At 35.2% G+C, this 26,572-nt stretch overlaps 1 protein-coding gene and 1 pseudogene across 1 annotated transcript; one reads left to right on the top strand and one right to left on the bottom strand.

Annotated features, from left to right (window-relative positions):
* Positions 1-16,030: 16,030 nt before the first annotated feature.
* LOC102882143 (olfactory receptor 149-like) lies at positions 16,031-26,572 on the bottom strand. The gene is given in 4 exon segments (XM_015589250.2): positions 16,031-16,449; positions 16,452-17,849; positions 24,415-24,497; positions 26,502-26,572. Coding segments are annotated over 2 exon segments (942 nt in total). The 5' UTR covers positions 16,975-17,849; positions 24,415-24,497; positions 26,502-26,572.
* On the top strand, positions 24,912-25,027 carry LOC112479645 (annotated as a pseudogene).

Genomic DNA, 26,572 nt, shown 5'->3' with positions numbered 1-26,572 from the left:
AAAAAAAAAAACTTTAAGAAACTCATATGCAGGAAAAATTTTTAGTTCAATGCAAGGGATTATATTGTATAAGAAAGAAATATATTTAACCAACTTGGATTTTCAAAAATGATAAGAGAATAACTTGAGAATTTATAGAGTATATAAGGGGGTTCTCTTGCTTTCTTTTGCCTATCTTTCCTTGAAAATACATTTGCTTATTGAACAATGAGGCTTTCTCCATGTTTACATTCTATTTCCTTTTCTTTTTCTAGCACACTCTTATTACCTGTTTCTAACCCAATTTGTTTTCTGTTAATGCTTCAGATGTCAGCTGAAGGAAAATTTCCATTCAACCCATCGTGCAAAGTTTAGATATTCTTTTTTTTTAAATGTATTTCTCAGAGTGTAGCAGCCAGGGTTCTGACACAAGAGATGAGAGTAATTTTCACCACCTGCTTTTGTAATTACCTGATTATTTGTTTTCCCTGTGAGGAAAGGCACCATGTGTATCATTCTCTATTATACTTTCAGCAGAGTATCAGACACTCAGCAAAGGCTCACTAAGTATTGGTGGAATATTTGCTTGTTGTAGGAATTTACATTTTAAGTCATAAACAGGAAGTATTTTAGAAGAAAAAGAGCCACTCAGAGAATTACCACTTCTCTCTCCTGGATGATCTTTGTGATTTTCTTTCACAGCGCTTTCTTTTCCATCCTCCCTTGAAGCCCAGTGACGGGAATCAAAGATTTATTTATTTTTGTCTAGATTGTTGTGTGTGTTCAGGAGGCCTGGGAGGAAAGTAGGAGTTGGGCAGACTCCCAGAAGCAAAGTAGGAATTTCAGCTCCGTCATTTGCTAATTACATCACTCTGAAAAAGTTACTTACATCTCAAGACATCAGTTCCTCATCTCTAAAATAAGAAAAATAATAGTATCTACTTAAAAAGATTTTTGTGAAGATTGTTAATCTTTACAAATAAAAAGAAACCCATTTGTTTGGGATTCAAGGATTGCCACTCCAAGCAGTGTTATTTTATTTTCATCTCAGATTAACAATTTGCAAAATAAGAGGTTTGGCTGGATAATGTCAAGTGTTCCATTCATTTTAAAATTTTTGTGACAACTGTGTGTCAGTTTATTGATTTATACACTAATAGGGTTGAACTGATTAATGATTCACAACTTGAATATGTGTCAAAATCATTCAAGTAACATTTAAAATTATCTTCTGGTTTTATCTCAGACCCAATCAGAATACATGCATGAGCAGGGCTCAGGAATATGCACTTTTAAAATTCTTTTCAAGTGATTACAATACTGTTGTTTGTTTAACTGGTGATTTGAAACTCTTCACTCTTAACATTTTGTGATTCAGAAACCATCTCTGGACAGGGGAATATGCAAGCCCTTGTTAATTTTACTAAGAGGGAGATTTTATGATGTCAGAAAAGTTGATTAAACACATCAGGAAGGAAAGAGAGGTCAGTAATGTTCAGCACTGTAGAGAGGTCAGGTGAGGCAGGCACCGGATTATGTGCTTTGTACTGGGAATCTGCAAACTTAGCAAGAGAAGTTTATGAATGTGGTAGAAGCAGAAACCTAATTACAATTGATAAAGGAGTGAAAGAGAAAGAGGAAGTAGAAAATTATGCATAGTTTACTCATCTCAAATGTATTAGAATAATAGTCATATCAGTGGAAAAACATAGAAAGCCTAGAAATAATCTCATGTACATGTGAGTATTTAAAACACAATAAAGGTAGTATTTCAGCCAGTAAAGAAGTAGTCAATTTTTACTAAATACTAGTAAAGCAATGTATTCGTTATTTATAAAAACTAAAATAAAGCTAGATTTTTACGTTAACCACATACCAAAATAAATTCCATGTATATTAAAGAATTAAATATGAATTTTTTAAATTATAAATGAACCAAAGAATATATATGTGAACATTTATCTAATATCAGGGTGAAGGCAGAAGAAACCATACAAAAAAATCTTTTCTTTAACCAGTCATGGAAACTTCTGTAAATATAACAATAACAAATAAAAGGTATTAACTTTTGCCTCCTGCTGTATAGTGAACTAGATATTGTGGTAGGGCCCATTACTACAAAATAACTAGTTTCTGCATAAAATATAATATGTATTGCTTGGTTATGCAAACAGGATATATGGAGAATCCCCAAGGATAACAAAAAGAAAGGAGGGAAGGAAGAAAAGAAGGGAGGAAGGAAGACAAACTTTAAAAAATAAGTTACTGAGATGGGAGGAATGATCTGTGCATATACACACAGGGGATTACATGAGGGTATGGAATGGTATTATTCAATCAGGCCAGCAACTAAGTCAGGGACATAAATCTGGTTCTCCTAAATGAAACCTGGGGAACTAGAAGGAGAGAGGAGCAGTTCTAGAGTGGTAATACTCCTGATTTTTTTTAAACTAACTAACTAAAACTAACTAATTAACTAACTAACTAACTAACTAACTAACTAACTAACTAACTAACGAATGTAAATATTCATTGAAGGGAAACATCATTAGCATCCTCAATTTCAGCTCCTAGGTTTTCCAAAGCCTAATATAAACCAAATATAATTTTATAATTAAAAATCATTAAATTCACAATGGGGAGGAAAAAAGAGAACAACCTCTAGAGAGTCATCAGAAACAATGAATAAAAGACATAAACTCTCACAGATTTTAGATATTTGAACTTTAGATATGTAATTACAAATAATGATATGTGAGATAAATAAAGAACTAGCAGTCATAGAAATAAGCAAGCAAAAAGAGACTAAGCAAAAATTTAAAAGAGAGCTTTTAGAAATATAATTACTAAAATAACAATAAGCTCAGTTCAGCTTAGACACAGATTTGAAGAAGGATCTGAGGAGATTACTTAAAATGCAGCACAGAAATGTTAGAAGATGAAAAAGGCTAAAGATTATAGAACACGAAACAAGTGTCATAAATGTCTAATTGGAGTCCTAGAAGGAAAAGTAGAGACCAGAATAGAAATAATTTGAAGGGATGAATGCTGAGTACTTTCTAAGACCGATGAACACATGAATCTGCAGACACAGGATAGTTAGGTTGGGCAAAGTTAATAAGAGGAAGGTACGAGAAGTCAAGTCCAAAATCAAAGGAGAGAGGGACAAATCACGCAGGGATACAGGAAGCACTACATGTAAGAATTATGACAAATAAAAAGAAACCCATTCCCAGACACAATATGATACTGCGAAAAAAAAAAAGAAAATAATCTAACTGGATAAAGAGACAAGACGAATCACATTGAAAGGAAGGACAAACCGACAAAGACCCCTAACAACAGTAAACCAGAAGACACTGAAAGCAGTGAATCCATCTATTCACCCGTATGACAAATATTTATTACTATTCCTTACAGTGTTCCAGGCACTCAAAATATACCAAGAAGTAATATAAACTAAAATCCCTACCTGCATGAAGTTTACCATGAAGAAAATAAGTCAATTATATTGTATAATAGAAGATGGTTAAAATGAAAAAAATAAATCAGAGAAGAGTATAGGGAATTCTGGGAATGAATCTTTAAATTACATGGTTGGGGAAGTTTCACTAAGTGTTATTTGAGTGAAAATTTGTAGATGGTGAGGATTTAAGCCAAGTAGCTATCTGGAGAAGAATATTTTACAAAGAGGAGTAGGCTTGTGCAAATGTCCTGAGGTGGGAAGGTACTTCAGCAATTGAGGAATAACAGCAAAAAGAATGCATCTTTCCTAATAGCAAAAATCTGTAAATATAACAGATGCTCACCAGCAGGAGATAGTCCTACACATTGTGGCATATTTATACACTAGAATATTATTCAGCAGTAAAAATTAATGAGCTACAGAAACATGCAACAAGATGAGTGAATTTTCAAAACAATATTGATTGAAAAAGTAAGTGCAGAAGATATTACAAAATAAAATAGTGATGATGATGAGTATGGCAACAAATGCTTATATAGCCCTTACTATATGTCAGGCATCACATTAACTTATTTACTTCTCACAACTTATGTATGTCGTAGGTACCATTATTATCTTCCTTTAACAAAAAGGGTGGAACAGAGAGCTGCACTAACATGCATGATTAGACAACTAAGAAGGTATGCCCTCAGATTTGAACCCAGGCTATCTGGCCACAAAGCCCCTGATCTATACTACTTTGCTACCTTGACAATTTTTTAAAGCATGAAAGAAAATATACTTCCATGGCTTAAACACATGAAACATAAAACTATTAAAAATATAAGGATATTTTAAACACAAAATTTTGTGTAGTGGTGACCATCTCTGGACAGAGCAGAGGGATAAGAGAGGGTAAAAGAATGCAACATTTATTAGTATTTGTTAAGATTTTAGTTCTTTATATTGATTTTAGTCTCAAGAGTTTTATTTCATTACTATATAACTTACATGTATCTTATGTATAGGCATTTAAAATGTCTGATATTAAAAAATAATAATAAAACAGGTTTAAACTTAGAATAATATTGCTAAACATGAGCCAACGGTAAACATTCTTTAAAAGTCTTACAAATCAGTAAGAAAGAGATCAATGTTCTCAGTATATAAATAGGCAATTCATAAGAATAGGCAATTGTTTAAGACGCAAATACAAATGACTAACAAATATACGAAAAACATTCAATCCTAGTACTAACAAAAAAAAGTGAGCTAAAACAACACTGAGAAACCATTTTCTTCTATTAAATTGGCAAAGATCTGAAAAATAATTGCATCCAGTGTCAGCTAAGATCATAAGAAAAGTCATTCTTATACACTGGTGGTAGGAATAAACCATAATTTATTTGGATGACAGTTGCATTTTTAAAAATCTAAGCACGTTACTTCCTTTGACACAGCAGTTGAATATCAGGACTCTCCATCAAGGAGATAACCAGAGATGCACACAGAGAGTCACTTAGCAGACGTAGGGGGACTCTGTAGAATGTCACCCTAAAAGCACTATAAGTGTGTTGCCCAGACTGGGGTCCTGCACTTCATCTGTGTAGGACTTCCAATGACCAGAAGCACAACTATGTGCTCATGAAATTCACTTCAAGTCAACTGATGGTTTTTGTTTATTGATAGACATTTTAATATCTACCTACATAGAACTCATATTTTAACCAGCCTTCTTTTCCTATTGTAGAAGTTTTTTAAAATTTTTCATGGGTCTTAGGATATAGTAACCATTTCATTTTTGGGAAATATGTTATCAAGGGGAAAAATTAAAGGAAGGCATTTTTAATTTAATATTATTTGATAGCTGAAAATTTTATCTCTTTTCCTCCCAATATTTCCTAGAGTTTTTAAGGGTGCAGTTGCAAAATAAATGAAATATAATTAACTTGCAAGCAATTACATTGATTATTTTTTCTTTTATTTCTTAATTATAACAATTAAGTCTAAAATGTATGAAAGAGATGGTGATGTTAGTTGAGTTATGTTCTGGAACATTAAAACATTTTTAAATTAAACAATTACAAGTTAAGCAGGATTGGGTATGGTTAGTACTTAGATGGAAGACCACTTAGGAAAACCAGGTGCTATAGGAGTAAAAAAAATTACAACACACGTGGGCGTTCATCTCAGTGCTGTTTTAATTGTTAAAAATGAGAAACATTATAAGTGCTCAATAGGCAATTGATTGAACATTGTGGTAGAAGCATTCAGTTAGATACTGTGTAGACCTCATGATTTATGTTGTAGAAAATATTATAATGAAAAATGTTTTTTTATGTATATAGTACATTTGTTAACATGCACAAATATAATTTTTTCAAAATGTATATTATATATGTATGTGAAAGTATGTATATGCACATGTTAATGTACACACATACATACACACATATACACATGTGCATTTTTTAAATCTACAGCTTTACACGAGTCTAAAAATACTGAGAATAATTTTTACAGTTTATAGTATTTTTATATTTTCTACAATGGTCATATATTAGTTTTAAAAATAGGAAAAATTTTAAAAAGGAATGCAAATTAAATCTACTATAAGATAATAAAGGAGAAAATTTACATGACCTTGGGTTTGTAGATGATATTTTTATATAAAACATAAAAGGCACAATCTTTAAAAGAAAGAATTGATATATTAGACCTCATTAATATTAAAAACTTCTCTCTGTGAAAGAGACTGTTAAGAGAATGAGAAGATGAGCCACAGACTGAAAGAAAATATTTGCAAAAGATATATGTGATTAAGGACTGTTATCCAAAATATACAAAAAAATTTTAAAACTTAACAATAAGAAAAAGAACAACTTGATTTAAAAAAAAGAAAAAAGAGGTGGAGATGATCCAAACCGACACCTCACCAGTTGGCAAATAAGCATATGAAAATATACTAAACATATATCAGGGAATTGAGAATTAAAACAAGAAGACACACATCTATTAGAACAGCTAAAATCCAAAACACTGACAACACCAAATGCTGACAAGGGTGCAGAGCAACAAGAACTCTCATTCATAGTTGGTGTGAATACAAAATGGTATATTCACGTTAGAAGACAATTTGGTGGTTTCATACAAAACTGAATGACTCTTACCATATGATTGTTCCCTGGCATTTACCCAAAGAAATTAAACACTCATATCCACACAAGAATCTGTACATAGATGTTTGTAGCAACTTTATTTATAATTGCCAAAACTTGGAAGAAACCCAGATGTCCTTCAATGAGTGAATGGATAAACTGTGATACATCCAAACAATGGAATATTATTTAGCATTACAAATAAATAAGCTATTGTATCATTAAAAGACGTGGAAGAACCTTAAATACTACCGAGTGAAAGCAGCTAATCTGAAAAGGCTGTATACTGTATGATTTCAAATATATGGCAATCTAGAATGGGCAAACTATAGAGACAGGAAAAACATCAGTAGTTGCCAGGGTTTGGGAAGAGGTGGAGATAAATAGGTGGAACACAGATGATTTTTAGGACAATGAAGCTACTTTGTATGATACTGCAATGGTAGATTCACATCATTATAAACTTGTCAAAAACCATAGAATTATAACACATAATTACTCTAATGCAATTATAAATTTGGGGTGATAATGATGTGTCGATCCTGATTCATCAACTGTAACAAATACACCACGCTAGTGTGGCACGTTGATAGTGGAGGAGGCTCTGCATTTGTATAGGAGGAGGTGTCGGTTCACAGTTGAGCTCTACTTTCTACGCAACTTTGCCATGAACCTAAAACTGCTCTTAAAAAAAAGTCTATTTTAAAAAATACAACAACAAAATAAAATAATGCTAAAGGAGAAAGAAAGACACTGGGCAGATCTTTCTTTTTTTGTTTCTTTTGGGCAGATCTTAAAAGATGAACAAGAAGTAGAGCTGTATGAAGGTTCTTTTGAGTGACTATAATTGAGCATATTTATGAGCCAAGAGGAAGTAGCCTGCAGAGAAGGCCAAGCTGAGCCTAGAGAGTGAGGGGAGAATTGACTAACATATCCCGGAGGCAAGGGAAGTCAGAGCCTGGGGGCTGGGTTACCTTTGGACAGGAGGAGGACATCCTTCTTACCACTTTCAGTACCTCCAGATTCTTTTTCTCCATCAAATTAAGATAAAATTGTCATCTGCTAGTAATGGTAATACAGGTGGAAACTCAGGGGGAAGGGGAAGGTTTAAAATAATTCATAGTAGATACTGAAGCTGAGCGAGGGTTAGAAGGAACACTTAGCTGGGGTCAGAGGCTTCCTGAGCACAGAGTTGTAATGCTCAGCAGTTGAGGTGAATGACTAGAAAAATTAGAGGTGCAGTCAGCTTCACTTTTGTTGCATGAAAATAGCAGAATGAAAAGGAACAAGGGGCTTTTAGAGGAATTAGGAGAGGAAAGGAAGGCAGAAGCAAGAAGCCTGTACGTAGGACTGTAACTGCCTAAATTGGGTCCCATTCACATACTAATAATATGTATAACTCAGTGACAGTTCATTTTGGACATTTTTCCTGAAATGATACTTAGTTTTTCTAAATCATTATACTTATATAATTCTACGTTTGTGCAATTTTGCTTGTCAGTATATGTGTCCTAATTCATTGATATATTTAATAAATGTTGTTTACATTAAATCAATTTTGTACAATTTAAGACTTACTTTATTTAATCATGAGTTTGAATTGCCTGTGACTCTCTCTCTCTGTCTCTCTGTCTCTCTCTGTCTCTGTCTTTCTCTCCCTCTCTCTCTCACACACACACACACACACGCACACGTGCGTGCGCTGTCCTGACATTTTTCTAACAGTGCAAGCTTGGAAATTAAGTTTTCAAGGGGATCCTCTATTTTGTTAACTAAATTATTATTGAAGATTTGTTTTTGCTAAAAATAAAAATCCAAGAGTAGATAAGCAGCATGCCGTAAAATAAAATGCACATTTCCTCAAACATTTCAGGTATAAATATTATAGTGTTTAACCTAGACTGAGCTCAATGCCCAGTAGACATCAGTGCACATAAGCAGTACTGCAGCACTAATGTATAGCTCTCATTGTATTGTAAGTAGTATTTTTGTGTAACAGTACTTTAGTACTGTGATTCAGAGGAATACTTACCCTTGATGTATATTCATTCTAAAACTTAACATTATAATCTTATTTTTAAAAGAGAAGCTTTACAAATTAATGAGAATAGAGAAATGGAAAAAGGGGTCCAAGAAACAGGAAGGGTAGGAAAAGGGTATTTTATATCATGAAAGGAGTTCTGAATGATTGAAACTCAAAGTCTGGATGGACTACTTATTAGCCATGTGAACCTGGCAAGTCATTTGATTTATCTGAGTCATGTTATTAGTATCAAATTTAGCCTAAAGTCCTATAGCATGGCAACTATATTTTTCTATAGAAAAATAAGTTGATATTCACTTTACTTCACTAGTCTCTCATGATCCAGAACTGAGAGTCTTCATATGTCTGGTGTACTGAAAAAAATATATATTGGGCCTTCAAATTGAGAGATCTTGAAATAATGCTAATCGTGAGAGTACTCCAGACTTAAGCCGCCTGAACACAGGAAGTGTCTAGTATTCACCTCCTTAGTATTCACCCCATCTCAGTTGGTATCCATTTTAAGGGAGCAAAAGGGTTGCAAATGAAGGAGGAATTCAGGACAGAAAATAATTTCAAAAGAGATTCTCATTAGGAAGCAGAAAACGAAAGTAGTTCTCACAATCATTTCATTTAAACATTAAAATTCTATTTTTTCTTTACAATCTGAATTTAATTCCTTTAAGATAAAATCCCTTTGGAAGTCGAAATGGAAAATAAATTACCTCTATAATCCTGCATCTTTTAAAGATAAGCTCTCAAATATTTCCAGTGTAAACAAAAATTTTTAATAAATCCAAAAAGATATCTCCTTCCGGACACAAAGGAGACTTATCTTGTGGAATTTGTTTTGTTTTTTTTTTGCTGAGAAATTATAGATCTTCTTTCGTATGCACGGAGATTGGGAATAGCATAGGAACTCATTAGATTAAATGCACTTAGGGAGGGAATTCTAAACAAAAGTTATACAGCTGAGGATTGAGTATCAGAGAGCACACTACTCTTTCTTGCTCTTTTCTTCATCATGTTTTTAAATATTCTTATTGTCTAACGTTTATTCTATAGTTATAACTTATCATTTCTTTCCCCTTAATTAGCCTGAACTGTGGCAAAATGTAACCAGGATGCATATTAGTTATTCCTGGAATTTTATGACTATGAATCCTTATCCTATATTAGATAAAAAATGAGTTCTTCGGCCAAATAGGTAGGCATAGGGATAAATAAAAACGATTATTACATTTTGAGAATAAGATTAAGAGCAATGAAAAAACTAAATTAGCATATAGAATATTCTTTTATTCAGTCAAAAATAACTATTCAGCTCTTCTCACCATGTATAACTATGTGACGTTACCTTGGTATTTTAGGTTCTGAGATAAAAAGGTAAATAAAGAAAATATAGGGCCCTGGTCTTCTGAGTTTACCATCTTGTCAGTGTTTTACAACCTTTTCAAAGCTGTGTTCCCTTAAAATACTTTTAATTCTTCTGTTTGTACCAAGAAGAAAGAAAATTTCATAGAATTTAGAGTTTTGTAATCTTTGATATAAAAACAATGTCTATTAAATAAGTATTTTCAAACTGCACATAATTTATACATAACTTCCACCAATCCTACTATCTATTTAGGAACAACATTTAATGAGTACATAATTTACTTATTGGGTTCAATTTGTAATAGTTGTTACCGGTTCCTGTATTAAGGGTCTTTTTCCATCTCTCAAATATAATATCGAATATAGGGCATCTAAAATAGATCTGACAACCATCAAACTGATAGGTTGTACATGAAGGAGAGAAATTGCACTTGTAAGATTGACAGGCAAAGGAAGATGAAGGGACAGATTCTGCATTGGGCTGTAGTGATAGTCCCATACAACATAAGTGTGATCCAAACCTCCTCTTGTCATTTGTCTTTCTCTCTCTACCCTTTGTAATGATCTCATTTATGTCTCATAACTTCAACAATCACTTCTACTAAGGTGATTTTCCCCTTTAGTTTGCTGAATCTGTCCTCTCCAACTACCATGCTGTCACTACAACTACTGGTATCATAATAATTTAATGTTTTTATGGTGTGATAAATACTTTGAAACGTTCTTTGAACAAAACACTTCCTTCCTTTAAGAAACATACAGTCTGGAAGGAGAAACAGTAAAGTAAACGCAGAGGCAAATGCAATATAATTAGTTAAATTCTACAATGAGGTAAAACCACCTGGAAGTACAGGGAGAAGTATCAATTTAGCCATAGGAGAGCAGTGAATGCTTTTTGGAGAAAATGATGGTAAGTAGAGGTCTGATAAAAGTAAGAACTTATCTACTTATGAAGAGAAAAGTCTGCACAGTGGTGGTGATGGTGGAGTAATCTAGGCTTGCATTTTCATGTGCCTGTTGGTACAAATGAGAGTTGGTACCAGAATTAGTTGAGTGATGTCTTGATTTTTCACATTAAATGTAGTGAATTCATCAAAATTCCCCCAATCTGTTTCTGTTATTATCCTCCCAGCTTTTTAATGATAATGACAGTCTCTTAGTTCCTGAGATCCAAAATGTGATCCAAAATGTGATAATTTTGAACTACTTCCTTATACTCTATATCTCATATTATCTATGTTATATGAAGTCTTCTTGTGTCTCCCAACTCACATTTACCTCTGATTCAATTTGTATCACTTCTGGGTTCATTTTTCTTTCTTTCTTTTTCTTTCGTTCTTTCTTTCTTTTCTTTCTTTCTTTTTTTTTTTTTTTTTACAAATTGGCTTAATAATGTCATTTTGCTATTCAACGTCCTTTAATAACTTCTTATAACTTTAAAACTCAGTTCTAAAAAAAGAGCAACTAAATCTTTGAAAAGATTTACTCTGACAGTTTTATGAATTCATTCTTAGCTTACCCTACATGCATTCTTGGCCTCGATTAAAATGGAGTGGTCATTCTACTTCCAATACACTGTCTGTGTAGTTCTGCCTTCATACCTTTCCTCATATCTCTTTAGTTCTAATAATGCTTTTCTTCTGACAACTCTACTGCTCAAATCACCAGCTTAAAGATTTCTCTCTTCAGATTTTTCAGTTCATTCATAAAGTTTACTTCCAAGGCAAAGATATGCTTTTCTGTATTCTGCTCAGTGCACAGCATTGCAATGCCTACATAAGGGTGTGCACATTAGAGACCTGTTTTAGATATTTCTTGAGTAAATGACTGTAACAGTGAATACATGGCAAACAGTATGGAGGTTTCTCAAAAAATTAAAAATGACTTTTAATCACCTTATGATCCAGCAATCCCAGTTCAGGATTAAAGAGATATCTGCACTCCCATATTCTCTGCAACACTATTCACAATAGCCAAGATATGGAAACAATCCGAATGTCTATAGAAAGATGAATGAATAAAGAAAATATGGTGTATACATACAGTGGAATAGTATTCAGCTTTGAAAATAGAAGTAGGCCACTTAATAAGAGGTTTATATTAATTAAGTGCATAGTTCAATCTGTTGAGCAAGCATATGTTAGCTGGGGCTTGGTTTATGGATTTACATAATTGAGAGAAGCAATAGGTACAACACTTAAAGATTATAACAATAAAAAAATGGCGAAGTAGAATTATTAAGCCAACTTGCCATATTTTTTCCAAATAATTAGCCTATTCATGCTGGCAACCAACTAAAAAGGACACTGAACAGATTAAATCCTGGCTCTTCTGTAGGGACTTGTTGAAGCCAAGTACCTTCTTTTCTAATACTTTCTAAATGGGTTTCTACTCATGAAATGTGTTTATGTATATACAACAAGATATAGTAATTGCCGTGCCTATCCCTCCTCGTTCTGCTAATATATAGTCTAGAGAAATTCTATTATCTAATATAACTTTGGCTGAAAAATTAATAGCCTTAGTCGTGCTTAATGGAGGCTGTAACATCACTAGGAATATTACCTAAAATAATGGAGAGATTCCTAATTATGTGTTTCAGAAATGTAACACCATGGAAGAAAAGAGCATTTGGCATCCTCTTGGTTTCCAGGTGATAGCTGGAGGATTTTGGCAAAAAGAGTCTCCATCTAAATGGATCAGTTGATTCTGGAAAAAAAGTTTAAGGTAACTATCCCTATGTCGGGCATCTTCAGAACTATGTCCAGATAAAGGAGTGACTAGATTTCTCAAGAACATAGTCCCTACATGACCCATTTCCTTAAGCACTGAAGGGCCCATGATGATACAAAATAGTCATGGGGATGGGAAGTACGGTATAGGGAATATAGTCAATAATATTGTAGTAACCATGTACAGTTCCAAGTGAGTACTAGACTAATCAGGGGGATCACTTTGTAAATTATATAAATGTCTAACCACTGTGCTGTACACTTGCAACTAATATAAAATAATATTAAATGTCAACTCTAATTGAAAAAAAGGCATCCAGCTGGACAATGAAGAATGGCTTTCTGACATCACATAGAATATCATCAAAACAAGCATGAAAATAATATTTTTAAACAATGAAATATAAAATAAAAGAATGATAAATAGCAGATTATTTCTCCCCAGCTTACCATTTCAATAATCACAGACATTATTACTCCTCTTTCTCTAAGTGAACTAGCAAAATAGAAATTATTCTATTCCCTTAGCTTGAATAAGTATTTTTGGAAAGGTAAAGGCAATATTCTCAAAGAAAAATTGCAAATCAAGTACTGAAAACATCATTAATTCTGACTAGTTATTCATTCATTTAAGTTAATTTGATTTAGAACAAATCAGCATGGTGCCAGGGACAGCAAGGTATAAATAGAATAGGCATCTACTGTGAATACTCCTTTGAAAACTTCTGTTCACAATCACTCAACGCCGTGTGAGCCATCATCTCAGCTCCACTTTCAATGTCCATATCACAGGTTTCCACTGTAGATGACTGTACCGTAGTTTCTCTCTCTGGGAGCTGTAGGCAAAACAAAATACAGGTGAAATTCAGAACAAGCGTTGGTTATGTAACAAACTTAGGGAGGAGCAAAAAGACAGTAACTAAAGCTCCAAAAATATGTTGCCCAAAGTGTTAAAGTGAATAGAGAAGCCTTTAAGGAAACTAGAATCCACCTGGGGTCAGGTGTTGGATGCCACACCTAAACCGTATTTGAATCCTGTGTCTCAGGAAATGCTGCTGTACCACTCTGCTCAAAACATATTTTGAACCTCTGCTTCACTATTCTTGTTCTCTGGCTTCCCTGCATTGGGGACTTGAGTCTCTGTCTATGGTACACCCCTGTGGATTAAATATTCTGCTAGATAGATGATCTACATGGTTTGGGATTTCTCCCATTGACTTTTTTTTCTTCCAAACTCTTCCAGTTCTAGAACACAAACAAGTCTCATTCCACTATCAAACCCAACCTGGGTCTCCACAGCTCAGCCTGGGCCTGACCTTCTGGGCTCCTGCTTAGGTGGAAAAAGAGCTCAGGCACTGCCTGGAGATAGGAGAGTGCCCACATCTCTCAGAAACTTCGAGATAAGCAGAAAGGTCAATTTGCTTAAGAAGATAGAGATAGAGCCATTTGTGCAGGGCATATCTCCAATTCAGAAACAAATTGCTGAGCTGCAAGAAGAAGCCTGAAACAAGTCAAATGAATTTTATTTTTCCTACAAGGACATTCATTCATAGATGGCAAATAGTTGAGATACCCGCTCAAGAAATTATCTCTCATCCTTACCACCCCACAAAAACAAAAGATTGAGAAGTATGTTGCTTCTCCCTGTAAAACATTTCTCAGTTATTCTTCATTGAGGTAGGGAAAGAAAGAGACAGACAAACAAACAAAAGCATTCAACCTTCAACAGCTCTTCTGTGGGAGCCCTCCACAGTCCTAGAAAAAAATGTACTCCACATTTTCTGCTGTATTTTATACTTTTGGTTATCATGCGATGTGCTAGTTAGTTGCATATCTGTTTATTTACTCCAGCACAAAATTATTCATCAAATGATATTTGTATGAGTAAAAATGAAAGGAAATTGGATCACATCTTTTATTCTTATAAATTGTTCTATTTTGACCATGTGAGCAGCTACAACCAGGAAATTGAGGAATGAAAAGAGGCCTTTAAATGCACTCAGAGAGACTTGAGAAGGGATATACCAAATCTGAAATAATTTGAGATGTATTTTCACTTTCTCCTTTAAGCTCTTGTTTAATGAGAAACAAGGGAATCAGTACTAAGAGTGTTTGGAAGCATTTAAGGGAAGTGATTAGACAAGAGTTTGTTTCCACAGCACGAGCATGTGCTGGCTCACCACGGTGTCTGGAAGCAAAGACACAGCAGAGTTGACTTGGTCTGACAGGTTCCTTGGCTGCTTCTGATTCTGAGAAATATAGAGAGGAGAAAAAAATGGATTCTGCCTCTGTCTCCTCCTTTTCCATCATCCTCTTCCCAGTGTCCTTCTCTCTGCACTTTACTGTTAGAATAAACTTCATAGCAACTATATACCCCAAGTGTGATAAGATTCTCAATGAATTGTCATGAAAACAATAGATCACTGTATTAAAATAGAACTTTTTTTTCATTCTTAGCATAGTTCAGCCAAAAAAAAAAAATGAAGGAATGTGGGAAAAAGTCAAACCTTTTCAGTTAAACAGAGAAGCCAAAGACACAAACAATGGCAGCTTGGACCCAGAATTGTCCTCCGATTGTACTGAGCAATTGAAAGCCAAGTCCAGATTTTTCTAACATGATATCTGAGCACAGTCACCCTTGCATGGATTTCCCCATCTGCCTTTTCCACATTCTCATTTACATGTCACACATGTACAGTCAGTGCCTGCTTCCAGGTCTAAGCCCAACAGACAGGGTTTTTAAGAGATTCAGTACACCAGTACCTCTGTTTCGCTCATAAAAGACCTGCCTCAGGTCCCAGACAGAAGTCCTTCTCTTTATACAACTTCTTTATATTCTTTAAGGGTGCTACTTAAAGCCATAGAAATGAATATCTCCCATTATTTTTTTTCAACAACATCTATACCAATAAAATTAGGATTTATCCAATTCAGATATTTTAGGAGACAGTCAATGCAGCCAAGTGTCAGGGTGAGGGGTAAAAGAAATGGAGAAGAAGATGTAAGAAGGTGAAGAAAATAAAGATTGTGAAGCAGAAAGTTTCAGTTGTTCTGCCTCCTGGGCAAACACCTCATCACCAGTATGATATCCTCAAGAAGGCAAAGGTCCCAGAGTCAGAAAACCAGCGCCAGATTCCTTAACCTGTCATCGCTTCCATGCATTCTTCAACAAGTCACTTTAACTCTTTGAATCTTAGCCCCCATGTTATAAAATGAAGATAATCATAGTAATATCTGTACTCTCAAATTAAAATATATATATATTTGTGAAAACCATATCAAAATATCTTTCAAGCTATAAATTGCAGTTGAAGTGTTAGTTGCTCTTCTCTCTCTTCAACTCTTCAGAAAGGAAGCCCAGTTGATATAAGACTTTCCTCAGGGATGATTTTACCTCCTTATTCCTGAGGCTGTAGTTCAAGGGGTTCAGCATGGGAGTGACCAGGTTATTCAGGACCTGAACAGTGGCATCCAGCCAGGGACTTGAGGTGGGTCTTTGGTAGATGAGGACCACTGGCATGTAGAAAAGTAGAATAGCAGTGAGGTGGGCACTGCAGGTGGAGAAGGCACGATGTCGGCCTTCTGCAGAGAGAATCTGCAGGATGGAGTAGACAATGCAACTGTAGGAGGTGAGGATGAGAAGGAAGCAGCTGAGGGGCATGAGGCCCACACCGATGAACCCCACCGTCTCCAGGGTGGACGTATCTGCACAAGCCAGCTTCAGCATCTCTGGAAGAAATAGTCCACTTCCTTGGGGCCACAGTAGGGAAACTGGAAGGTGAGAGTGGTTAGAAAGGTGGCCTGAATACGGCCAAAAAGTGAGGTTCCCAGGGCTAGAATGGCACACACTTTGTGCCTCATGATTATTGTGTAGCATAGAGGGTAACATATGGCAACAAAGCGGCCGTAGGCCATCATTGTGTACAGGAAACACTCAGTACAGCTCAGGAAATGGTAGAAAAAGAGCTGGGATGCACAGCCTGCATAGGAAATGGCTCAGCTATTCCCTGAGAGGTAGAAGAGCATCTTGGGGGAACTCACAGAGGGGAAAAATATGTCACACATAGACAGTTTACACAGGAAGAAGTACATGGGAGTATGAAGTCGAGTGGAGGAGACACTTGACAGTAGGATGAGCAGGTTTCCCATAAAGATGAAGATGGAGAAGGACAAAAACAGGACAAAGAGCATGGTCTCCAGATCCTCTGTATATGAGATGCCCAGGAGGATAACCTCGGGCACCACTGAGACATTTCTCATAGCTGTGAGAAAGTCGGACCTTGAAAAGGGACCCAAGACACAAACATCTGAATACCAATATCAAATTATCAAGCTTTTTGCTGATGAGTGCTTTGACTGTTTTTAACAAGTAACAACCAGCCTTCTTATGAGAGGCACAATCTATATAAAAATATCAGGTGATAAGAAATGCTTATTTCAGAACCACAGTCTATTCAACTCTTGGAAAAAATGTTTTGTGGAGGCAGATGGTTGTCCTCTATGACAAGATCAGAAGTTTAAAAATATATTCAAAACATTCTCATGTTAAGAGACGTCTTACAGTTGTTTAATTTATGGATTTATTTTCTTTAGGCATATTTATATTTTGACCTCTCACAATATCGTTGAGTAGCAAATTCCCACTTTTTACTACCCTCTGAAAAATGTCAGGAAAAGAAATTGCATTAGAAATCAGAACACAAGTTAAATCCTGGTTTCGCCATTTATTAGTTATGCTAGTTAAAATAATTTATACATTTTTCATAGATATACTCTCCTTACCTACAAAATGAAAATTATAATTATTATAACAACATCAAAAACAAAAATACCCTGGTATCATAGTAAAGTTTATGAAATGTCTGTAAAAATATTGAGCAAAAACAAAAATCCTAATGAAAAATGTTTCTTTTATGTATCTTAAACTTACTTCTTTAAGTGCCTTCCTTTAATGCTGGTACTATTTGCAAATATGTTGTGTTAAATAATATTATTGAATATACTTAGATTATGTTCTCTTCAGATTACATTTTTTTTTCCAGATTTGGGAGGTCCGATATCCCCAACTCCATCAAGAGATGACGCTCTGGTTATTCTGGTCCTTTTAACATTTTCTAAGTGGACTTGAGGCAACTCTGAAATGTTAAGCAAAAGAAATATTAGCAGCAAGGAAAGCATCAAATTCATGTTACTGTGATGAAGAAAGAAATACAGTGACCCATCTTACTTCTTCCTGGTCATTTCCAGTCTTGACTTCAGAGCACACTTGTGAGCATCTAATTTAGTTTTAGAAATCAAACAACAGGCTGTTCCCACAACTTTGACACTATACCTTAACATCGACTTCAATATAGGAGCTTTTAAGTTATAGAGCCACATTCATTATGGAGATTCCAATCATAAACTGGGGCAAGTGCCACTTAAAAACGTATTTAAAAAAAATGACCAAGCCAAAATGAGTAACTCATGTGCCACCCTAGACCTGAGCAAAAGTAAAGATGGCAAAGAAACAGTGATATTCTAGGGGAGAAATGCTGCTGACATCCTGCTGCTTGTTACTAACTCTAGCCACACCTGAATACTATCTTTGAGCCATGCAAATTTCTGAGCTCTGGATCATCTCTTTCTGGTCAGCAAAGGTTCTCAGAGGTCTTTGGTCCTTGCCTATGATCAGATATCATGATAATGTATGATTATATAATTCTATTTGATTTTTTAAAGTCCATTTCAGGGAAAAAAAATGTCTGCAAGAACCGGGAAGGTCCCTGTGTGTGGACTTGTTAGTGTATGAGGAACAGAGGCTAACAACGAGACACAGCAGCAGTTTAAACACTCACAGTCCATCTGAGAATACAGTCAGGTTTTCCAAAGTATTTTAGTAAGACCAAATTTGCAGAGCTAGTACTGTTTCTCAGTAGAACACAGAGTGTTCGAGCCAAAGGAGCTTCGGTTCTCCTACTTATAAAGAATTGAGTCTCAGAGGATTTGTATAATCAAGACCTGTACACACTCACTTTCCCTGGATTGCTCCCTTGGAAGCTCCCTTAAGCCCTTGGGACTGATTGATGGCTATGAGGGAGCAATCAGTTTGTCAACCTAATTCATTATGCAGCCGTGAAACAGTAGTAATGAGATCATCAGGAAGGAATGCTGTAAAGTAGGAAATATATATGGTCCTCCAAAACTGTTTGCATGGTAGAACGAGCTCCGATTCTAACTTCACATCACCTGCAACACTACTCTTTTTTTTTTTTTACATCTTTCAAGCCTTTGCTTGTGATAGATTTCTCATTGCTTTTGAAAATATGTATATATCCATATGACTATGTAGTTATCTCTAATAAACATCAGTATTCAAACAGATATTTAATCAGCTAATAATTATTCATTATGTGTTGATTACTATTATGTGCCTTTCAAATCATTATCCTTAAAGAAAATTAGTCTCATACTAGGCACATTCATAGAATAGGGGGGCCTGTAATCCATCTCAAAAGAAAAAAATATTGGCTAAATAGCCAATATTCAGTTAATAATTCAGTGTAAGTACTTATCATGTGCTAAATATTTAAATTGATTATTACAATAATTATTTAATCTCTGAAGGAAACTTTATAAAGTAGGTGGCATTATTTGACAAAGAAACTGAAAAACAGATTAAATAACTTGAAGATTACACAACTAAAAAGTGACTGAGCTGAGACTCTTTAATTTCTAAGTCAATGCTTTTAAGCACTATCTTACGAATTCTAGAGATTTGGGTTTTGCACTCTTTAAGCTGAGATAAAATATGGTCTTCAGTTTTTGCAGCGCTGGTAGTGAGATGTGATAAGTGCTGTTCCATGTGGTGGCTCAGGAATCATGGGCAGTTGTGGTAGACAGATTTATTTTCAATGTAGATAGGAAGTGCTTAATTATTAGATGTACCTCTAAATGTACATCAATGAAATAAGTAACCTCATGAGGTCGTTACCTCCTTGTAACTAGAAATGTCTAAGAGAATCATTTTTCAGGTATGACACTGAGGCTGTTCTCAGTTTGAATGAATAACTTGATTTAAAGTTCTTACTAATTCTGAAATTATTTGATTTTATTTGTACTGTAAAACTTTTCAGTGACACTGACTTAACACAATGTGAAAAAGTGAAACTTTAATGGTGATAATTCAACTAAATCCTATGCAAAAGAAGTCATGAATATGACTATAGTGATTACAGAAGTAATGATTATAATCTCATTGTTGTAAAAACAGTTTTAAAAGAGGAGAAACACATGTCACAGAGAAAGTCAAGATGTTACTCAAGCAGGGTTCCACAAGACGGGAGTGGCCTGCTGGGATGTCTTAGTAAATAGACCACAGCTTTAATGATAGCTAACATTACTGTTCATTTGCTATATACCAGAACTGTGCTGAGTGCTCTATATGTGTTATCTCTTTTGATTCTCTCTAGAAATCTATCAAGTAGGTAGTATTATCTTCCTCATTTTTAGTAGAGTATTTAGTCTTAATGAATTTAAACAACTTAACTGAATAGAGTTGGTTAAAGGTAAAACTATATCTCAAATCTGAGATAATATGACTCCTCCCTTTGAGTCGCAAAGAAAAATAAGATTATAACTAATTTTGATTTTTAAATATTCTTTCATAACTAAGATTACCTTACATTTGTGGTTGCTCGAGTTGTCCAATGTACTTTTTACATTAGTATAATTAATTCAAGAACTATGTAAGGTAGTTCTTATTAACCCTGTTTTGCAAGTAAGAAAATTGGAACTCAGAGCAATTGTGACTTTCCTAAAGTTAAACAGTGGAAGAGCCCAGGTATTCTCAAGCTTAGCTCTCTTTCGACTACATCATCATTGCTTCCCAAAATGACGCCATATGGAAAACAGGTTCCCTGAATGAGAGGAAAATTATTAATAGATTCATTTCAGAGATTTAAAGGAGTATTTTATATACCCTTAGGTCACCACTGTATTTATTTTGTATTCCCTGACAAGATTATGGCCTTAAACTATAATTGTTGTGGAAAAATCCCAAACCAGTCCAATGAAACACCAAGCAGTAACTCAGAGAGAAAGGAGAACTCAGGTTTATTATGCACAATACCAGAGGAGCTAGTGCTCTGAAGATCTGGGCAGTGGGCTCAGTTGAAATATTGCTTATATACCAGAATTTTTACACAAGCTAATCGGTCAGTTCGAACTCAAACTTTTACAAATGACAGGGGTTGCTATGGAGACTACAAGTCGTAACATTGGTAAGGCCAGAGTTGAGATGTCAAGGGTTGCCGACAGATACAAATTGTTACAGAAAGCGTGAGCTGCTAGGGGTACAAATGGTTCAGTTTCATTTGTTGAGCAAAAGGCAAGTAGGACAAGGTGCAAAAGAGCTCCGCAGTGAGTGCTTGCATGCAGCAAGCACATTTACAGAAACAGAACAAAACAGATGATTAGCTTTTAATGAAAATCCTGAAATTTCCTCTTCATAATGAGAGAGAGAGGGAGAGAGAGAGGGAGAGGAGAGAGAGAGTCTTCTGCATCTACCTGCAATGAGAGAGAGAGAGAGAGAGAGAGAGAGAGAGAGAGAGAGAGAGAGAACGAACTTGTTCCTTGTTCAGCTCAGTCCTGTTTCATAGAAAATGAGTTTCAGGAAGTTCAGAGCTGTTTTGCTATAGCATACTTGTAGAGAAATTTGCCTTATACTTGTTTATTTAATTAATTAATTTTTTATTATGGTGACATTGTTTAATTAAATGCATAAGTGTACACCTAAAACTTACTGCCCAGCTCTTTTGCACAAATATATATTGCATTGTGTGTCCACCACCATAGTTAGATTTCTTTGTGTCACCACATATTTGACCTCCTTTACCCCATCTTCCTCCCCCTCCACCACGACCCTCTGGTAACCACTAGTCTATTGTCCATGTCCATAAGTTTCTGTTCGTTTGTCTTGTTTGCTTGTTGCTTTTAGGTTTATATCCCAATTTAGGTTTCGCATAATTGATATCATGCGGTTTTCAACTTTTTCTGTCTGGCTTATTTCGCTTCACATGATTATCTCAAGGTCCATCCATGTTGTTGCGAATGGCAGTATTTCATTTCTCCTTAAGGCTGAATAATATTCCACTGCATACATGTACCACAGCTTCTTTATCTAATCATCTATCATAGGACACTTCAGTTGCTTCCATGTCCCGGCCATCATGAATAATGTTGCTATGAACATCGGTGTGCAAATAGCTTTTTAGATATGTGTTTTCAAGTCTTTGGGGTAAATACCCAGTAGAGGGATTGCTGGATCATAAGGTTGATCAATTCTTAGTTTTCTGAGGAACCTCCATACTGTTTTCCATAGTAACTGTACCAATTTGCAGTCCCACCAGGAGCATATGAGGTTTCCTTTTTCTTTGCATCCTCCCTAACACTTGTTATTACTTGTCCTGTTGATAATTGCCATGGTACCTTATTGTGGTTTTGATTTGCATTTCCCTAATAGCTAGTGATGTTGAGCATCCTTTCATACGTTTGTTGGCCATTTGTCTGTCTTCTTGGGAGAAGTTTCTGTGCAGGTCCTCTGCCCATTTTTTAAGTGGATTGTATTTTTTTTTGTTGTTATTGATGAGTTCTTCACATATTTTGAATTTTAGGCCCTCATCAAAGGCGTTGCTTGCAAATATATTTTCTCGTTTGGATGGTTGTCTCTTTATCTTGATGGTGGCTTATTTTGCTGAGCAGAAAAAGCTTTTTTGTTTGATGTAGTCCCATTCCCTTATTTTTGCTTTTACTTCCTTTGCCTTTGAGGTCAAATTCATGAAGTCCTCTTTAAGTCCAAGGGTCCTGAGTTTAGTTCCTATGTTTTCTTCTATGCATTTTATTGTTTCTGGCCTTATATTCAGGTCCTTAATCCATTTAGAATTAATTTTGGTGTGTGATAATAAACAACAGTCTAGTTTCATTCTTTTGCAGGCAGCCTTCCAATTTTCCCAGCACCATTTATTGAAGAGGCTCTCCTTTATCCACTGTATGGAAAATGGTATTTTTATTCCTAATTTTGTTCATAGACATTTCAAGTCATTGTTCAAGATTTTTTGAGATCCTGATTTTCTTATCTAATACTTTATCTCCCAGTTTTGTTATATACAATAAGAAAGCACTGGTCTACAACTTCATTTAAATATTCACTGAGACGATGGACTTCCAGAGAATTCAGTCTGGTGAGTCCAGAAACCTGTTTTGAGTTTGAATAAATTCATTATTCAGTGCTGTGGGTTTTCAGCTCGTTTGTACTCTGTTCATATACTCGTCATTAAGAAAAATTCAAATTCCTTACTAAAATTCAGACACACCAGGGCTGTTGATTTCCTTGATTTATTGGCCCAGTTACCATGTCAAAGAAGGAAATGTTAGTCTGACATATCTTATTCTCAGTAAAATCAAGTTAGAATTTCATGATCTTTAGATTTTAATTGTTTATAATTAATTATATTTATTAAGTTAATAAATTATTTATTAAATCTTATTAATTATCTGTTCTAGAACAGCATTTTTTCAACAGGAATACAGTGCTATATACACATATAATTTTAAATGTCCTACTAGCCACATGCGAAAATGTAAAAATAAAGAAGTTCAATTATTTTACTAACCTAATATATTTTATTTAATCTAATATATTCAAAGTATCATTTTAACATGAAATCAATATAAAAATTATTGGTAAAATATTTTACATTCTTTTTATATTAAAATATTTGAAATCAGTATGTATTTCATAATCATAGCACACCTCAATTTAATGAAAAATTTAGTTCCTCATTTTTATTAGCCATATTTCAAGATCTCAATAGCCATAATGTGACTAGTAAATACTGTATCAGATGATGTAGTTATTATAGGATATCTTCAGTTTATTTAATCACTTTTCACATTTTGTAAATTCAGAATGACACTTGACTTTCAGGTTTCTGGCACTTGTCTTTATTAAACAATATCTCAATTAGAAGATTAGTAAGCTTCATTTAAATTCTGGAAGTTAATTTGTCCTCATCAGCAGGCTTGAACATATTTGAAGTAACTAGGTCTTCTTTATTAATACTTCACCTATCCCAACTTCAGTAAAATTTTGCTAATTTCTGGACCACTTCCTTTAGTAAAAAGAGGAGCAATAATGTGGGTTTTGAAGACTGATAGTTCTAGAACTGAATCCAACTCTGCACTGGCTGGTTAGGTCAACTCAGTCGCATCATTATACTTCTCTGGGCTTCAGTTTCTTCATTTGTAAACAACAACATGAATAAGATTTATCTCATTTAATCATTGTGATGAATAAATAAGATCATGAATGTTAAGTGCTTAGCGCAGTGCCTGACACAGAATAATTGCTCAATAAACGTTAGTTATTATAATTAAGATGATTGGCAGAGAATGTAATCCAAGTGCAAGAGGATTTTTGCTTTCCTTTTGTCACCCATCAACTCAAAACCATCAACTCCTACTAACCGGACCATTAGTTCCTTGTTCCTTCTGCTCTATCCTACCCATAAAAACCTTCAAACTCTATTTATTAGAAATTAATTCAATCTATAGCCTCTCATATTCTCTTTCCTCAGATGAGTCATGATTCGCCTCAATTCTCTTTACTGATCCCAACCTCTCAAAAACATACATCCTCCTTTTTTCTTCTCTGAATCTCACCTTGGTAGGGAGCGCAGTCCATATCTCTTCCAAACTCACACCTAGGACCATGGCCAGACCTTCGTTCAGATCCCAGGAACCATCTGCTTTTTGGAGGAAAGTCAGCTGTACAAGATGATTATTTTCAAAGACGTTGAGTGAGAAAAAAAAAGAGAATGAGAAAGCAAGGCGCTCTCGGCCCCCAAGCAACCCTGATGAGAGAGGTCTGAATCCAGAGACAGGCTGCAGCTAGAGTGCAGAGCTAAGCAGATCCTACCAAGATCCCCATTTTGGTCTTTCCCCCGGGAGACATGCATATTATCTGTGATGGCATAAGCCACCTGGGAGCTGCACTTAAAAGTTCAACAATAAGAGAAAGATATGATACTAAAGAACTCACATGATAGTGCTGTTTAAAGTCTTATCCAGTCCTGTTTAAATGACCCTTAAAACTTTAAGTATGTTAAAAATTTTTGGACAAACAGCTTGAATTTTAATTATCAAAATTTCAAAGGAAAGTCTATGGCCATGCCAGCCTGAACAAGCCTGATCCCGTCTGATCTTGGAAGCTAAGCAGGGTCGGGCCTGGTTAGCACTTGGATGGGAGATCTAGGAAGACCAGGTGCTGTAGGTGTAAAAAATAAAAAACAAGGGATTGTAAGCTGACAAGGTCCTTGCAATCTGTGAGGTCGACCAAGGGTTACCTCGCCTAAAAATTAAAAAATTTCAAAAGAAAGCAGATATAAAATAAAGGAAGCAGTCAGCAGTCTATCTTAAAGAGTAGTCTTGTGTCTAATCCTAATGGTATAAAAATAGCTTAAAGACCACATAATTTTCATAGAAAGTATCTCACATCTGGATATCTCACATATGGGATGACATACTTAGAGCAACTTAGAAATTAGTAGGCAAGAAACACTGTAACTAGAACGACAGTTCTACTCAATGGGGAAAAAAATCTAAGGCTCTGTATCTCAAGAGTCTGAGTTTGAAACTCAGCTCTATTAACATGTAAAATGTACCTGTTATTTAACCAATGGAGATCTTGGCTTTCTCTATAAATTGGAAACGATTATGCCTGATGCATGAGAAAGAATGTAAAGTACCTAGAAGGGCCATAATTTGCTCCCTATGAATAGTAGTCGACAATGAATTTATAAAAAGTGGCAACACAAGTTTGCTGGGTAATTTTTCTACTTTAGTAAGAGGTTCTATAAGAGAGAGAACTAGAGTGGGGATATTCCAAGTTACTGGGTATTAGGACACTGCTGGAAACCAACACAAACTGAGAACCTACTCTGTGGATTACATTAAGAAGGTTCCCATGACAACTCTAGAAAGTGAATAGTTGTGTAGCTGAGGGAACTAAGGATCTGAGAAGTGAATTGATTTACTTAAAACCCCACAACGATTGGGAGTACAGAGATCTAAATTCACCTTAGACCTCAAAGCCCTCTCTTTAATTAACAGCCTAAGGAGAATGAATAAGCAGACAGTAAGTGGCAAAGAAAAATGTTTAAACAATTAAACAATTGTACACTATAAACTTTTGCTACAAAAATTGAAGAGAATAGAAAGAGTTGCCTTTAAGCCTATTTTAGTAGAAAAGGCACCCCTTAGTGGTAAATGTACTTTGACTCAATTTGTCATGTACATGAGAAGACCACCTGCTTGGAACCCAAGGCAACGACCAAAGAACACTGTTTGGCGACAAAGAGAAAGTCATCAGACAGCATGAGGAAGGTCTATCTTCAAACACAACTTGTAAAAGAATGACCAATGCAGCAGGAGCCCAAACAGGGTGGCAGCTGAATTCTGCAGGAGGAGGGCCCCAACCTGTAGGCAAGTTGTGTGAGCTGAGATGGCAAAGGGATTAGTTTAACTAGGGCTCACCTCAGACTCCACTGAGGTAGGTTTCAGGATTCTACCTGTAAACTACGAGAGCTGGGCCAACCCTGACAAATATGGGAACTGGACAAATTTCACCCTCTGCCTGACACTTTTCAAACAGATTACCTCTAGGTAGAGAAAGCTACAAGAGGGCAGAGCATTGAAGATTAGTTCTTCAGTCCCCACACATCAGAGAAGAGAATTGAGGTCCATCTTACTTTTATGATGAGTTTCCAAGTTTGTCCTGTTGGTGGAAGAATGAGCCCTTTCCATCTCTGGAGAGGTCTCT

This window comes from Pteropus alecto, unplaced genomic scaffold, assembly GCF_000325575.1.
Source record: "Pteropus alecto unplaced genomic scaffold, ASM32557v1 scaffold5054, whole genome shotgun sequence".
NCBI classification, from domain to species: domain Eukaryota; kingdom Metazoa; phylum Chordata; class Mammalia; order Chiroptera; family Pteropodidae; genus Pteropus; species Pteropus alecto.
This window is presented reverse-complemented; position numbering and strand designations above follow the sequence as displayed.